This window comes from Vidua chalybeata, chromosome 25, assembly GCF_026979565.1.
Source record: "Vidua chalybeata isolate OUT-0048 chromosome 25, bVidCha1 merged haplotype, whole genome shotgun sequence".
NCBI lineage: Eukaryota > Metazoa > Chordata > Aves > Passeriformes > Viduidae > Vidua > Vidua chalybeata.
Genome location: NC_071554.1, coordinates 6,660,196 through 6,675,835, shown reverse-complemented (window position 1 = coordinate 6,675,835; position 15,640 = coordinate 6,660,196). Strand labels below are relative to the sequence as shown.

Below are 15,640 nucleotides of genomic sequence, written 5' to 3'. Positions count from 1 at the left end.
TGATCCCCCTGCTTTTAATGAGACACCATTTGGGGACGCCCCTGTTGGCTCCGGAGGTGCCACCGTGCCCCCCGTGACTCCGTGTGTGTCCCGTGGGCAGAGGCAGAGCGGCGAGGTGGTCCCTGCCGCCTCGGTGAAGCACATCAGCCACCGGCGCTTCCTGGCCACGTTCCAGCTGGACGCGGTGTCCAAGGCGGAGCAGGACCTGTACCGCTGCGTCACCCAGTCCGCCCGCGGCGCCGGCGTCTCCAACTTCGCCGAGCTCATCGTCAAAGGTGGGTGAGCTGCCCTGGCCCGCGCTGGGCCCCTCCTGCTCCGCTGTGTGCAGAGGAAGGTGGGATGCCTGGAGCACTGGGATTGCAGCTTCTCACTGTGGAAGAGTTGCTGAACATGGACTGTGCAGCATAAAACCAGAAGCTCCCTTTCCTGGTGGCTTTAGATCATTTATTTTTGATTGCAGTAGGTGGGAATTAATTAATTATGGGGAAACTGTGTGGCACCATGCTGGGCTGTGTGACTTATAAAGATAATTAAGGTTTGATCAGATGAAACCCTATCGTGGCTGTTAAAGCCTTCTGAAAGTGATGGAGGGCACAGGCACAGACTAAAGTTTGAAGAGTGGATGGTGCCTTCCTGTACTTGGGTGATTCCCATGTCCTCTGGGTGGGGAATCTGAGTTTGTTCTGTGCTCTGCAGCATGAATCCCAGAATGGTTTGGGTTGGAAGGGACCTTAAAGCTCATCCAGTTCCACCCCCTGCCATGAGCAGGGACACCTTCCACTCGATCAGGTTGCTCAGAGCCTGGCCTTGGACACTTCCAGGAATGGAGTAGCCAAAGCTTCTCTGGGCAACCTGTCTCAGGGCCTCGCCACCCTCACAGGGAAGAATCTTTTCCTAATATCTAATCTAAACCTACTCTCAGTCAGTGTGAGGCCATTTTCCCTTGTCCTGTCACTACATGCTCTTGTAAAAAGTCCCTCTCCATCTCTTTTGTAGCTCCTTTCTGTCACCCTGTTCTTTTGAGAGTTTTAAAGTTCTTCTAAAAGTTCCTATGTCTTCTGATATTTACATATTTCAACTGAGTTTTCTCACGCATGTTTATGTCAATAATGGTTGTTTTGCATTCTTCTTTGTAAGTGAAGAGAATTGATAGACTGTTGGTTTGACCAGTGTGGTTGGAGAGGTGGCAGTTTCACCCTCCAATCCACTGTCATTTTTTCTATTGTATATATAGTGGAGTCAGAAAATAAAGTTAGCTTTTTTGAGTTCTTTTTTCTTTCCTCTTACATCTAACCTGCTTCTGTGAGTTATTTTGTGTCACAGTGTGACACCTTTCAGATACTGGAAGGCCACAGTTAGGTCAGCCCAAAGGTTCCCTTCTCCAGCCTGAGTGTGGTGGGTTGGTGTGGGAAGAGGCACTGGGAATGTGTTGACTGCAGCCTGTAAACAAAGAAAGAAAACCGTGGTGCCTGTGGTTGTGCCAGCACCGGCCTGGCTCTGGGGGTGCTCCACCTGCCCCTCTGTGCTCTCTTCCAGAGCCCCCCACCCCCATTGCCCCCCCCCAGCTGCTCCGGGCCGGCTCCACCTACCTCATCATCCAGCTCAACACCAACTCCATCATCGGTGACGGCCCCATCGTGCGCAAGGAGATCGAGTACCGCATGACCTCGGGGCCCTGGTCGGAGGTCCACGCTGTCAACATGCAGACCTACAAGCTCTGGCACCTGGACCCCGACACGGAGTACGAGATCAGCGTCCTGCTCACCCGGCCCGGCGAGGGGGGCACCGGCAAACCGGGGCCGCCCCTCATCAGCCGCACCAAGTGCGCAGGTGGGCCCCGTGGCGTCCCTGGGACAGCTCTCCTGGCACCCCGAGCCCTCCCTTCCTGTGGTGAGGAGAGGAGCTAACCCAAGGCGCCTGTGTGTGTCTGTGTGTGTGTGTGCTGCTGGCAGAGGTGCTGCCTCGTTAACTTCTCCCATTCACTCCGATTAGAGCTGATTGAACTCCCTCCCACTAAAGGCACTTGGTCCCTCTTGTCTCGAGAGCCTGACTTGGGCGTGATGACAGCACGAGGGCTCCTGTGGTGTGGGCACCTTTCTCTGGGTAGCTGGGGCTGCTTGTGGGGCTGGTACCCTGCTTCACCTCTACAGGGAAGGATGAGCCTGAGGCACCAACCTGCAGGGTTGGTGGCTGAGGGATGTCCCCAGTGGTGTCCTCAGCCCTGTCTGTAGGGCAGTAGCATTCTGTGCTGGAGCTGGTCCCGGTTTTGCAGCCAGGATTGCTCTCTGCACTCGTCCCCTTTGTCCCTATGGACAAAAGGGTTTTCCCTGATAAGACACATAAATCCATGAGATGTTTGCCGCCTTGCTCACCTGCTCTCATCTCTCTTCCCCACAGAGCCCATGCGAGCCCCCAAAGGCCTGGCTTTCTCTGAAATCCAGTCCAGGCAGCTGACGTTGCAGTGGGAGCCGCTGGGCTACAACCTGACCCGCTGCCACACCTACACCATGTCGCTGTGCTACCGCTACTTCGTGGGCAGTGGCCACAACCAGACCTTCCAGGAGTGTGTGAAGATGGAGCGGAACGCCAACCGCTACACCATCAAAAATCTGCTGCCCTACAAGAACATCCACGTCAAGCTCATCCTCTCCAACCCTGAGGGGCGCAAGGAGGGCAAGGAGGTGATATTCCAGACAGATGAGGATGGTGAGTCTGCTCGGGGAGGTGCCTCATCCCCAGAATTGGAACTCTCTAGCTGGCGAGCTGCTGGGGATTTTCCTGTGCATGGTGTGCATCCCTGGCTCTTGGCTTGTGGGCATGATGGGAATTTCTCCTGAGCCAAGGGGGAGGTGAAAAGGATCTCACAGCCCCAGAGGTGTGCAATAGGAGGTGAGAGAAAGGGGCAGTGATGGTGTCTGGGGAAGGGAGATGCCTGGGAGCCTGGAAGGCTCAGGGTCTAGATGGGGATGTCACTGTGAACACAATGCCCTCATCCTTGGAGGGGAATTTTACCCATGGCTGGTCCAATGGAGGGTGTGGGACTTGGCTCATACCCAGCTGCTCTCAGCACACAAGTCATCCTCACTCACCTGTTATTGGGAACCAAAGCCTGGCAGCCATAATAACCAATTAAATCAGTGAATGCTTTGCACTCAGGTAGCATCTTTTATCTACTTGCTTTTGAAGGATTGGGCACTGCTGCATTTCTGGGAAAGTGCTGTTTATCAGGGCAGGTGCAGCTTTTCTTGGCTTCCCTGGTGCTCTTTCCTGGTGAAGTTTGTTCTCGGGTGGCTTCGGGTTTGTGCAGAGAGCTCTGCAATGATAAGGCCCCAGTTTCTGGCAGCAGCTTTGCTCCTGTTTTCCCCCTGTTCTGGCTGTGCCCTGTTCTGGGTTCCCTGTCATCTGAGTGGGAGGACATCCTTGATGGACGCTCCAGCATTGCTCCAGGACTTCTTGGTTTTGGAATCTCTTGCTCTGGTGAGCCCTTCCCTGAGGATCTGCTCAAGCTGAGGCTGCTGGAGAGGTCTCCCAGGTCTGGCTTCACCTGCCCCTCGCCCTGACTGCAGCTCGCCATCAGCAGTGCCTGAGTCACTCTGGGCTTTGGAGATCCATGGCATATGGCAGGAGCTACAGGACAGAGCTGGCTTTGTGTGTCCAGTGCCACCCATCAGTGACAGGCCACATCCAGGGCTGGCCTCTTCCACTGCTGAATGTGGCTGGAGCATCCCTGGCTCACATGGAGTCATCTGATAAGCAAGAACGGGATTAATCTCCAAAGCACTTTTCTAGCATAAAAACTCAGCAATTAAAGTGAAGGAACTGGTAATTGCAAAGGATTGAGCTGCCTCCAGAGCCCTGGAGGATCCCTGAGGAGAAGCCTGCCATGGAATTCCCCTGCACAGGACTTGCTGTTACGTGTGCAAAGCTCGCTCCTGTCTCCCAGGCTGGAAAGCAAAACCTGCAGAGGAGCTGAAAGCATCTCCAGGTCCTTTTTCATCTTCAAAGCCTAAATCCAGCACCTTCCTCTGTACACCAGCACTTTCCACATCCCCAGCCCTCAGCCTGCCCCAGTGGGGGCACCCAGCTCCGCCCTGCCAGTGGTTTATTTTCCAGCTATAATTGCTCCGGTTGTTCTCACTAGGCTGTGACTGCTCCAGCTGTTTGCTTATGGAATATTAAAACAGGAGCTCCAGATGTCTTTTTGCCATACTATAATCACTCCAGCTGCTTTTTCCTGTGCCTCAATTAACTGGGGCTGCTGGCTTCCCCCTTGGATTCAACTTGAGGCTGTGTATACATTTGGTCTCATGGTGATGGATCTATGGATACCCTCCTACGGATATATGGCAGATACTCTTCACCTGTCTGGCCCAGCCTGCCTAGGAGGTTGATGAGGGTTTGATCTCCCAGAGCTGCAGGATGAACATCTGCCCCTGCAAGTAAACCAAGGTGCCGAAAGCTCGTTAATGATAGGACTCTTAATTGTGGTTTGTTTGGCATAAGGCCACTTTTGACAGCAGCGTCCCCTGGGGCTGCTGTTGGTGGGGTACAAAGATGCACCTCCCCATCCTGAGTGGTAAACCCAGGTTTTGGGCTGGAAAATCCAATTAACTGGGTCAAACCAAGGCTGTTGTTTACGGTATCCTTCTTGGACCCCAGGCAGAGCTGTGCTGGGCTTGTGGGCAGGACACTGAGGGAAGTGTGCTGCATCCATAGGTTCTCCAGCTGGAGTTTCAGTGCCCCCCATGGATCCAGGTGACCCACAACTGGAGACTTCATTTTGTGTGTGCATGAAGTGATGAAACTCAGTCCCAGGGACCTGTGGACATATATCCCTGCAGTGTGCTCCCTGATGGAGGAGGCAGGGTGCATGCGATGCAAGCCAGGATAAATATATATAATTCCATAAATAAATATGTGTTCAAATATGGATAGCAGAGGGGTATGTGCACACCTGGGAGCTGTTGTGTGCATCCTTTGCCTCTCTCAACCTGGGATGGAAGTGCGATATCTGTACTTGAATATATGAATATACAGGTATTATAATATTAAGATAATATATAAATTATCCTATAGACAATAACAATGATACAACGTATAATAATAGAAAATAAGATGCAATTGTCTATATCATGCAGGCTATATATAATCATAGAAAATAACATATAATTATACATAGTGTAGGTTCTGTGTATGGAAACCGAATCTCTGGAGGTGCACACTTTACTGCCCTACAGGTTTCCGTAATTCTTCCTGAATTTAATAAGTGCCTGTGTACACGTGTAGGACACAGTGCCTCTGATTAAATTTACTTGTAAATCAGGTAGAAACGGCGCGTTTGCACGGTGGGAACCGTGGGAAGTGATCCCTCTCTCCCAGTCCCGTAATTACACCCGAACAAAAGCTGTGAAAAAAGCCAATCAGAGAGAAGAGCTGCTGTCCCCTGCAAGGTTTGGGAGTGGGGGATGCTGCCGGTGCCTTCCCGAGGCATTGCCTTTCCCTGCTGACCCGTCGGGTGGAGAAATCCATCATAAAAGATGGGATATTGATCCCAGCGCCGCTGATTGCCGTCAGTGATTACAGTTATTATTGTGGTGGTGTTAATTGGAGGGGAGGCCAGGCCACGTCGAGCCCGTCTGCTTGTGAGGATGTTGCTGCTTGCTAGCAGTGTCTCCACAGGATGCTAATGGCTCTGGGGGGGAATGGGGTTGTGGGGGAAAAGGGAATTTATTTCTTTTCCTCATGCTGGAAAGCTCAGGCACCCTGTGCTGCTGCCGGTGCCTGGGCTGAGGTGCTGGAAGTGATACCTGTGGGGTTTGTGCTGGTGTGGGGACCTCCCCCTCCCATGGCAAAGTGTTACCAGCGGGTCCAGGAGCATCAACGCCAGGGAGTGGCTCTCCCTGGGGAGCCACCAGTCCTGTCTGGTGGCTCATGCTGGAGGTGACACGGCAAAGGGAGTGTGGTGGCTCGGTCACAGGGCACAACTGCCACAGCCACCCAGAGGGGTTTCCTGGAGGATTTCTCCTTACAGACTGCTTTCCAGCTGCATCCAAGCACATCTCCTTTTCTTCCTCAGTGCCTGGCGGCATTGCCTCAGAGTCCCTCACCTTCACCCCGCTGGAGGACATGATATTCCTGAAGTGGGAGGAACCGGTGGAGCCCAACGGCCTCATCACGCAGTACGAGGTACATCCTGGCGGGTGTGGCACCTGGGGTACATGGGGACACGGGAGGCTCCTGTGAGGGGTGTGTTGGAGGGGTCTGGGACAACCTCTGCTGTCGGCCACGAGGATTAGAGCAGCTGTTGCTACTTCTGAACCCTTTGGCTTTTCCAGTGAACCTCTGCTTTTGTTTCAGCTCAAAAAGTCCCTGGCTGCCTCCAGGCTGCCACATGACCGTACCCTCCTCTGAATTCGTTGTTTTAATCCTTTCTCCACCTGAATCCGGGCTCTGTTCCCTCTCCCACGGCCACGGGTGATGCCGTGCCCTGTCTCTGCAGATCAGCTACCAGAGCATCGAGTCCTCAGACCCTGCGGTGAACGTTCCGGGCCCGCGGCGCACGGTGTCCAAGCTGCGCAACGAGACCTACCACGTGTTCTCCAACCTCCACCCCGGCACCACCTACCTGTTCTCGGTGCGGGCCCGCACCGGCAAGGGCTTTGGCCAGACGGCGCTCACCGAGATCACCACCAACATCTCCGGTAGGTCCCCCCACTCCGTTCCTGCACTGGGGCTCCTCCTTCACTCAGGTGTCCTCGGGTGGTGTGGGGCCTCTGGCTCACTCCTCTGGTTTTGGTGACTGGCAGTGTTTTGGTGGCTGAATACTGCCATAGAAAGACGCTCTTGGTGGTGGCAGCTGTGCTCCCAGGCAGTCCCCAGACCTGTGGGTCCCTGTCCGGGGAGCCTGGCCAGCCCAGTGCTGGTGGCTGGTGCTGTCTGAGCTCTCAGTGTACGAGCAAGGGATTAATTTGGCTTCCTTAATAAGCTGTGCAGTACTCGGGGCTCTGTGCTCGCGTCCGTGGCGTTGCATTAACTGCAGCAAATTGGCCTGAACTGAGTGTGAATGGAGCACTGGGACAAAGCAGCTCAAGCTGAACCCCACTGGCTGCCAGTAATGGTTTGGGACCACAAGGCTATGCCAGGCTTGATGGGGGTCCCCCACCTTGGTCTGGGGGTGCTGCTGGGCTGGCTCAGGTGTGCTTCTGCCCTGGGCTGGGGGAAGCTCACACTGTGCCAGTGATTCTGAGTGGTGCTGGTTTTGGGCACATCTCAAGACTGGAGCATTTGCGTCCTGCTGAGGTTGGATCCCACTCTTGGTTTCTTCCCCTCTGCCAGACTGGTGTTGGTAACCTCCCTTGTGCACACCCAGGGGTTGTCTCTCAGCTCTTGTTCGAGACATGGAGAGGTTTTTTACTTTATTTGCAATGATTCATATTACACCAGTGGGTAATGCCTTGCCCTGGGCAAAGCTGCTCATGCCTCAGTTTCCCCCTAAGCCAGGGGAGCCCCAGGACTCACCCCAGCTCCCATTGCAGCTCCCACCTTCGACTACGGGGACATGCCATCGCCACTGAGCGAGTCAGAGAGCACCATCACGGTGCTACTGCGGCCGGCACAGGGCAGAGGGGCTCCCATCAGGTAGGTTGGGGCTGCAGGAGGGTAAGACCCCAAAATGGGGTGGCACAGCGGGGTCCAAGGAAGGGCAGGACCGTTCTGCTCAAAACTAACTCACGCCTGACCCTCACCAGCACCTATCAGGTAATTGTGGAGGAGGACCGGCCCAAGAAGCTGAAGCGAGAGCTGGGGGGGCAGGAGTGCTTCCCGGTGCCGCTCACCTTCGACGATGCCGTGTCCCGTGGCTCTGTGCACTACTTCGGGGCAGAGCTGCCCGCCAGCAGCCTCACTGAGGCCAAGCCCTTCACTGTGGGGGACAACCAGACCTACAGCGGCTACTGGAACCCACCCCTGGAGCCCAAGAAGGCCTATCTCATCTACTTCCAGGCCATGAGCAACCTCAAAGGGGTGAGTAGCCCTGGCACCCTGCTCCAGCCCGGTGCTGGACCAGGTAAGGGCAGGCTGGGGTCTGAGGGTTGGTAAAAATGGGACTACTTTTAGATCACCCTCCCCTGGGTCACCCTCTGGGTTCACCCCTGATGTCCTGCCAGGGGGCAGCTGGTGCTCCAGGCCACCCCTATGGTATGTTGAGATGATGGGTGGGTGTCCTGCTCCAGCAGCCCTGGGTGGTGCCTGTCCCCATCCCCGTGCCAACGTGGAATAGTCTAATCTCCCCCATCCACTGCAGTACCAGCCAGGACACCAACAAGCACCAGTGCAGGGGAGCCCCTGTTCCTGGGGCTGCTCCTGGGTTGGAGAAGGACTGTTTGGGCAGCCAGAGCTCTGTGTCATTGTTGGGCCCCAGTGCTGGCAGGACGGCCAGTCCCAGCTCCAGAGGACTCCTGGGAGCTCCCGGGCTGCCCTTCCCTCCCTGCTGCTGCCATTTCCCTCTGCGGAGCTGCACCCCCTTTATCCCCTGGGCTGATTCCTCCAAGTCAGCAGCAGGACCACCGGGACCCTCTGGGGACCCTTCCTGGCATCACCTGCTCCAGGGAGCATCCTCACCCTGCGCATCTCCGTCCTGCTGGAAGGTGATTACTGAGTCCTTTCCTTGCTCCGGGGTCGTTCACACCTCGCTTCTTCGATGTCATTAGAGCCAGAGGGACAGGGAGGGTCCTGGCTCTGGCTCACTTGGCCTCTGGATGATAACTGGTGGCTGATGCTGTGTTACATCTTTCCTGCTGGGAGGTAATGGATTTATCCCAGCTGCCATCAGATGTTGGAAAAACGCTGGATCATAGCTGGGGTTTTTAATGTTTTTTGTGCCAGATGAAGCAAGAAGCAGGAGAAGGAAAATCTGGAGATCCCAGGGAGAGCAGTGCTGTAGCTGGCCCTGCCCTCTATGTGTGACATGGGGAGGTCTTGGGCCAAGGGTGGATGGAGCACCTTGCTGCCTGGTGTCTTGAGAGACTGGAGGATGCTTGGAGAAGACAATACTGGCAAAGTAGTGCTTTTTATTTTGCAACAGAAGTTGGATGTGTGGAAAAATGGAATATTTTACCTGAACCCATCCCTAAATTGCAAATGTTAAAGCTGTTGGAGACTTAAGCTGGAGCTTCGTGGCAATCTTGGCAGCAGGTGCAGAGCACCAGGACTGGGGCTTGAAACTTTGACTTATGGAAGACAAACCCATGAAGCTCTTGATGACAACCTGGGAGTGTTTTGGCTGTAGCTGGTGGCACATTGGTGACATGTGGCTTGGCTGCATCTGCTGAGTTCTCCACACTCTTGAGCTTCACCATCACCTCTGTGCCAGGAGCAGTGGCTCCAGCTAAACCTGGGAATGCTGGGGACAGATCATCCAGCAGCATCTCTTGGGATGTGGGTCCCCAGGAGCTCTTGGGGTGCTGCAGCACAAATCACCCATGGACTCCCTCAATTTGGGGGCCGAAGCACCAATGGACCAGCCCTGTGCCCACGCAGCCTCGCTTGGGTGAGAGTGGGGAGCAGAGCTGCTGGGATGCTCATCCAGCACTGACCCCCCTTTTTACCTCCGTAGGAAACTCGGCTGAACTGTGTCCGGATCGCTCGCAAAGGTGAGCGCTCCCTTTCCCCTGATCCCACCGAGGGGTGGCTCCAGCCCCACAGCTGCTCCGGCTGTCGGGGCTCTGCTGGTGGATCAGCACTGGCGGTGGTTGGGCTGCATGTGATGCTTTATTCCAGCTCCACCCCACACTCTTCTGTTTCCCATGCTCTTTGGCATCTGGGGTTTTTCCCTTGGTTGAATTTTCCTTCTTAATGCTGTTACCATGGTGGAGGTGGGGCTGGAATGGTGGTGCTGGATGCTGAATCCAGGGATGGATGATCTTACGTGGGGTGTGATGAAAGGTGCACAGAGGGACTGTCCCACCCCACTGGAACTGAGAGAGGGACTTGTCCATGGTCATAGTGTGGCACTGCAGAGCCCTGTAGCATCTTGGTGGAATAATTTGTGTTCATGGAGAAACAAGCACCCCATGGGACGAATCTCAGTGTTTTCATGCGTGATGTTGCCAATCCCTCTGGAGCGGAGTGTGGTGGGTGCTCACAGCACCCTTGTCCACCCACCCCTCCTGCCCGTTCCTGTCCCCTGGCAGCTGCCTGTAAAGAGAGCAAGCGTCCCCTGGAGGTGTCCCAGCACTCGGAGGAGATGGGCCTGATCCTGGGGATCTGTGCCGGAGGGCTCATCATCCTGATTATCCTGCTGGGAGCCATCATCGTCGCCATTCGGAAGGGGTAAGGAGACCTGGGCTGGTGGCTAGTGCTTCATCTGTCCCTCCCTCCCAGCTCAGCCCTTCTCCACCACCCCAGCACTAACTGGAGTTACTGGTGAGGATTCAGCTGTGCTGGGCAGGCTCCAGATGCTCCCCCAAGCTGTGTCTCCATGTGCCTGTGCATCCCACTGGGCACAGAGCCCCCATGCTCTGTGACACCAGGCATGGCAGGGGACACTGGGGACCGAGCAGCAAAATGCTGGGCATGTCCCTACCCACTCTGCAGCTTTGTTCCACCGTCCCTCTCCCTCATGTTTTTTGGTCTTTTGCTTCTTTCCCTGATGGTTCTTGTGTTTGTGCTGCTCTGGTGATCCTGCATGGATGGAAACGCTTCTGGCCTGTGCCCGAACCCTGCACCACTGCTGAGCCCAGCTGTCCCCATCCCGCCAGCTCTTCCCTGCCAACAGCAGCCACGGGACCCCAGGGTGTGCAGCCCTGCACCCCCAGCCCAAAATTACAAAAATCAGCTTAATATACACTGAGAGGTTGCCTCTGGGCTTCCCTGTTGCCTTGGCCAGGCCAGCAGGAGCACGTCCAGCATGGATGTGGCTGTGGCCGTTGTGGTGGGCTTGCACTGGGGGAGCTCGTGGGGTGGGAGGGAGGAGGGTGAGGGCTTTTGGGGACACTCATCCCCGGGAGCGCTGGGGATGTGGCCGCTGCTTTTCACGTGGATGCAACGCCCTGGAAAAGTTGCTGCTTCTGTGCAGGGCTCGAGGCAGCGCCGGGCTGGGGAGGCTCTCAGAGCTGGGATAAAGGACAGCAATTAAACACGGGGCTTGGGAGGATGGAGCAAAGTACGTGAACAGCCAGAGGGAGAGAAAAACAGCAGGGCAGAGCCTCAGCCCCCGTAAATCTGCAAAGCTCTTTATGGCTCCGTGCACCCTGGAAGGATCCTTGTGGATTTACGTTGCTGGAAGAGCAGGGCTGTAGCATCCTTGCACATTTTGAGGTGTGGGGCTGGCTCATGGCTCCACTGGCTCCTTCCCTGATGGAGCAGATGCCAGCAGTGCTGATGTGTTTTGGGGAGTGATGCTGTGGGTGGGAAGCTTTGAGTGTGGCTGCTGCATTCCCATTGCCAGCGCTGCAGGACAGGAGGAGGAGAAGCAGTTCTACTTCAGCATCCCAGGATGAACCTGTTGAAGGATAAACCAGAGCCACAAATTAGAGAGGCCTGAATTTGGGGCTGTTGGGAAGCTGGGCTCATAAATCTTCTCCAGTGCTTTGTCATTGGAGGAACACTGATGTGGTGGAATGGAAATGCAGCCTTGGAATATGTTTGTCTCTAGTAAATGGTGCACTGGGAATGTGACATCTCCCCCTCTGGGCCCCTAACCAGCAGCCATGGGGAAATCCCTACATTTGGGACATCTTTGTTGTTCACTCTTAAAAATGATGCAATAACCCCTTGGACGAGGGTGCTGTGGACACCCACCACGAGTGTGGTCACGCTGAGAGCCGGAGCTTGTGCTCTCCTGCCAGGATGCTGGCTCCTGCCTGGAGTAAATAACCTGTGGGTGCCACAGGGGAGCCTGATTCCTTTATGGTGCATTGAATTTTCTGGCAGCTGACTTGCCCTGTAACCTCCCTTCCCAATAGTGGAGAAAAGCTGCTTATGCAATTTCTGCTGTTCTCTTTGCACGCTTGCCAGAAGGAACTACTATTCTTACTCCTATTACCCGTAAGTAATTGTCATTCTCCTGCTTTACCCTCCTCCCAGCCACCCCTCTCACCCCACTGCTCCAACGAGTCCTTATCTCTGCCAAGTGCATTTTAAGGGTCACTTTGGATCAGGAAAAATAATGCTGCTGAGCTTGTTAGAGACAGAAGGCAGTGTATAGGGGAAGGGTCAGCAGCTCTGAGTTGAATTCTGGATTTTAGCAGTCCTTGCAGTGTTCCAGCCCCACTGCAATGCTGACGTGGGCTCTGATTTCCTGTTCAGCCTTCTGGCTTAATCACTGCTCTGGCTTTGGAGCCTGATGCTGCCTCTCAAAAACATTCATTCAGGTTTCTTTGCCTAAATTACTTGAATTTGGGGTGGGAGGTTCTGTCCCAGTGAGAACTCCTGGGATTTCCCAGCATGTTTGTTAGGTGCCTAAAGAGACCCTGCACGGGGGGAAAAGCATCTGCAGTGAGTGCTGAGCACAAGTTTACTCGGGGGTCCTGCCCATCCCTTGGGATGGATTTGGCCCTTGACATGGCTTTAAAATCACAGAATGATTTAGCTTGGAAAGGACCTTAAAGCTCATCTTATTCCAACCCTTGCCATGGGCACCTTCCACTACACCAGAGGGTCATGCCTGGAGAAACAGAGCTGGGGAAGGCTGGGGCAGATCCATGTGATGGGAGATGGCTGCAGAGAGCATTTGACTGCACGAGGAGCGTACCTGGCTGTTCAAGGGCAAGGGACAGGAGGGGACATTGAGGCTGAGCAGCTGGAGTTGCTGCGGCCAGCAAGGGATGCTGCACGTGTGGCTGCGACTGGCTTGGGACAGCAGAGCACCAAAGCATGATGACCACACTGCTGCAAATAATCCCTTCTGCTCCCAGAGTAATCCAAGCCCAGGAGCTTTGAGGGGACCTTAGAGCACCTGATGGTGAGCCCTGCTCACTTCTGCTCCTCCCCACTGCAGGAAACCCGTGAATATGACCAAAGCCACCATAAACTACCGGCACGAGAAGACACACATGATGAGTGCCATCGACAGGAGCTTCACTGACCAGAGCACCCTGCAGGAGGACGAGCGCCTGGGGCTGTCCTTCATGGACACCCACGGCTACGGAAACCGAGGTGAGGGTGGGAGCCTGGCGTGCCCTCTTCTCCTTCCACAGCTGTGGAAACAGAGGTGAGGGTGGTAACCCATCATCCCCCTGCTCCCATCCCACAGCTGTGGCAACCGAGGTAAGGATAGGGACCCTGGCATCCCCCTGCTTCCTTCCAGCTACAAAGGTGCCCAATAGCCCCAAAATACCACAGAAACAGCCTGCCAGAGCTCAGGAGTGTTTGGAATACGCTGTCGGGCACAGGGTGGGGGTCTTGGAGTGTCTGTGCAGGGCCAGGAGTTGGACTCGGGGGTCTCTGTGGATCCCTTTCAACTCAGGATATTCTGTGATTCTCTTGAAGGCCTGGTTTTACATCTGTTTTAGACTGATGTGTGTAGCATAGCAGGCTCTTCCCTGCCCTGTGTAAATCTCCAAGGGCATGGATTTCATTGGTGTTTTGCCACCATCCAGGCAGTGCTGAAGGGGAAGCTCTTGTGGGGAGCTGGGTCTCTATCTTCTCATGGAGATCTGAGCTTGTGGGTGGGGAGGTTGTGGGCTCAGGATCTGGCTGCAGCCCCCTGGAACTGGGTGAATCCCACCTCCTGGCTTGTGCAGAGGTTGGAAGCGCTCCCCCAGCCTTCCCCACACAGCCTGGGCATTGAAGGATTAAAGAGCCCCTGTGCTCCCATCAGAGGGAGACTGATAACTTCACACCCACTGGAGGATGTGTCCCCATGCTGATTTGGTTGTAAAATAACTCTTTGGCTGCCCCAGTTTCAGCCATATGCCAGTAACATCTGTTACAGTAGCTGTGCCATGCTGCCTGCACGCAGCTCTCGCGCCCCGGCTGCTTCCTGCCATTGTCCCATGGATCATTAAAGCCCAGAGGGCAAACTTTTCCTCCTCCTGACACATCGACCTAGGTTAGGTGTATTTTTTTCTTCAGCAGCAACCAAGCTCTCAGGGGCTGGTGTGGCTGAGCTGGGGACCTTGGGCTGCCTGCCATGGCTGGGAGAGTCTCTATTGCCTGTAATTAATCCTTAATTAACAGAGGGAAATTAATGACTTGGTGACTGGTTGGTGGCTGTTCCCCCGCCCACCCCCGCTTCAGTTTCTGTGCGTTTAAAAGAAAATCACTAATCCTCATGGAAACCCCAGTGGTTCCTCAGCTGTGCGGCTGTGGCAGCACCTTGCAAGTGCCAGCAATTAATTAATGCTTCTTTAATCCCAGCAGCTGATGAGCCCATTGGTCAGGTCATGGGATGTGGAGGCACTCTCCTGGGTTGTCCTGCTGGTTCCCACTGCCAGAGGGCAGGGATGGATGGGATATTGGGAAGGAATTCTTCCCTCTGAGGGTGGTGAGGCCCTGCCACAGGCTGCCCAGAGCAGCTGTGGCTGCCCCTGGATCCCTGGAAGTGTCCAAGGCCGGGTTGGACAGGGCTGGAGCACCCTGAGACAGTGGAAGGTGCCCCTGCCCATGGCAGGGGTGGGACTGGATGGGCTTTAAGGTCCCTTCCAACCCAAACCATTCCATGGGTCCCTGCCTGCCCATCTCTGGGAGTAGTGCAGAGCATCAGGTTTTGTGCAAACCCAGATTTGGTGTGAGAACTTGCCCTGACAAACACAGGTGAGGTCTTAGCCTGGCTCTGCTGGTAATGACACAGCAAAGGCATAAACCAGGTAAACACTGCACAGGCTCTCCATCAAACAGCAGCGAGCTCCATTTGTGGCAGCGTGAGGAATCCAGTGCTGGTCTCTAGCAGCGAGGGAAATGAGCTGTTAAGCTGCGCTGGAGACTTTGGCAAGGTGATTTTTCAACTCAGGATCTTGTGTGAATATTTGGGCATGGAGCTCTTGCTTGTCTGCATGGGAGCTCATTGTTCCAGCTGAGGGGAAATGAGGTTATTATCCCCTTATGGCCTTGCCCACTGATTTCTAATAGACCTGCTAAGGTCCTAAAAGGCTGTACTGGGCATTTTTGGCTTTGTGGTGTAGGAAGAGCTGCAGAGAGCATGAGAGGGTGGGAGTGGGATTGAGGACTGGTCCCCTGGTGGTCCCCAGAGAGGGCCTGCAGCAGCCGCATCTCCCGGGTATGTTCTCCCCGCCCCTCTGTGGCTGTGAGGAGGTGATGGGGATGCAGCCCACGGTTTTGCTGCCCTGACAGCCCCTCGTTGCCCCTCTGTGCAGGCGAGCAGCGCAGCAGCGTGGTCAATGAGTCCAGCAGCCTCCTGGGGGGCTCCCCGCGGCGGCAGTGCGGCCGCAAGGGCTCCCCGTACCACACGGGGCAGCTGCACCCGGCCGTGCGCGTGGCCGACCTCCTGCAGCACATCAACCAGATGAAGACGGCGGAAGGCTACGGCTTCAAGCAGGAGTATGAGGTAGGGACAGCTCGTGACAGCATCCTGAGGGGAGTGGGAGTTAGGATGGATGGGGGGACACGGGTAGGATCCGTGTGCAAGGAGAGGATGCTCTAGGTTTGGAGCTCTGGATGGGAACTGGAGCTCACAGCGCTG

The 15,640-nt window shown here is 55.2% G+C and overlaps 1 protein-coding gene across 6 annotated transcripts in view; it reads left to right on the top strand.

Annotated features, from left to right (window-relative positions):
* PTPRU (protein tyrosine phosphatase receptor type U) overlaps nt 1–15,640 on the top strand; it is a 56,672-nt gene that overhangs the window by 22,290 nt on the left and 18,742 nt on the right. For 3 of the 6 annotated variants that reach the window (XM_053964460.1, XM_053964459.1, XM_053964457.1), the window contains exons 6-17: nt 101–275; nt 1,537–1,830; nt 2,398–2,706; nt 6,077–6,186; nt 6,500–6,701; nt 7,536–7,638; nt 7,749–8,022; nt 9,614–9,650; nt 10,191–10,329; nt 12,016–12,045; nt 12,998–13,155; nt 15,315–15,505. In XM_053964460.1, coding sequence (XP_053820435.1) covers nt 101–275; nt 1,537–1,830; nt 2,398–2,706; nt 6,077–6,186; nt 6,500–6,701; nt 7,536–7,638; nt 7,749–8,022; nt 9,614–9,650; nt 10,191–10,329; nt 12,016–12,045; nt 12,998–13,155; nt 15,315–15,505 — 2,022 coding nt within the window. The remainder of the gene's footprint in view (nt 1–100; nt 276–1,536; nt 1,831–2,397; nt 2,707–6,076; nt 6,187–6,499; nt 6,702–7,535; nt 7,639–7,748; nt 8,023–9,613; nt 9,651–10,190; nt 10,330–12,015; nt 12,046–12,997; nt 13,156–15,314; nt 15,506–15,640) is intronic. The other 3 variants (XM_053964462.1, XM_053964461.1, XM_053964458.1) reach the window with 1 other exon arrangement.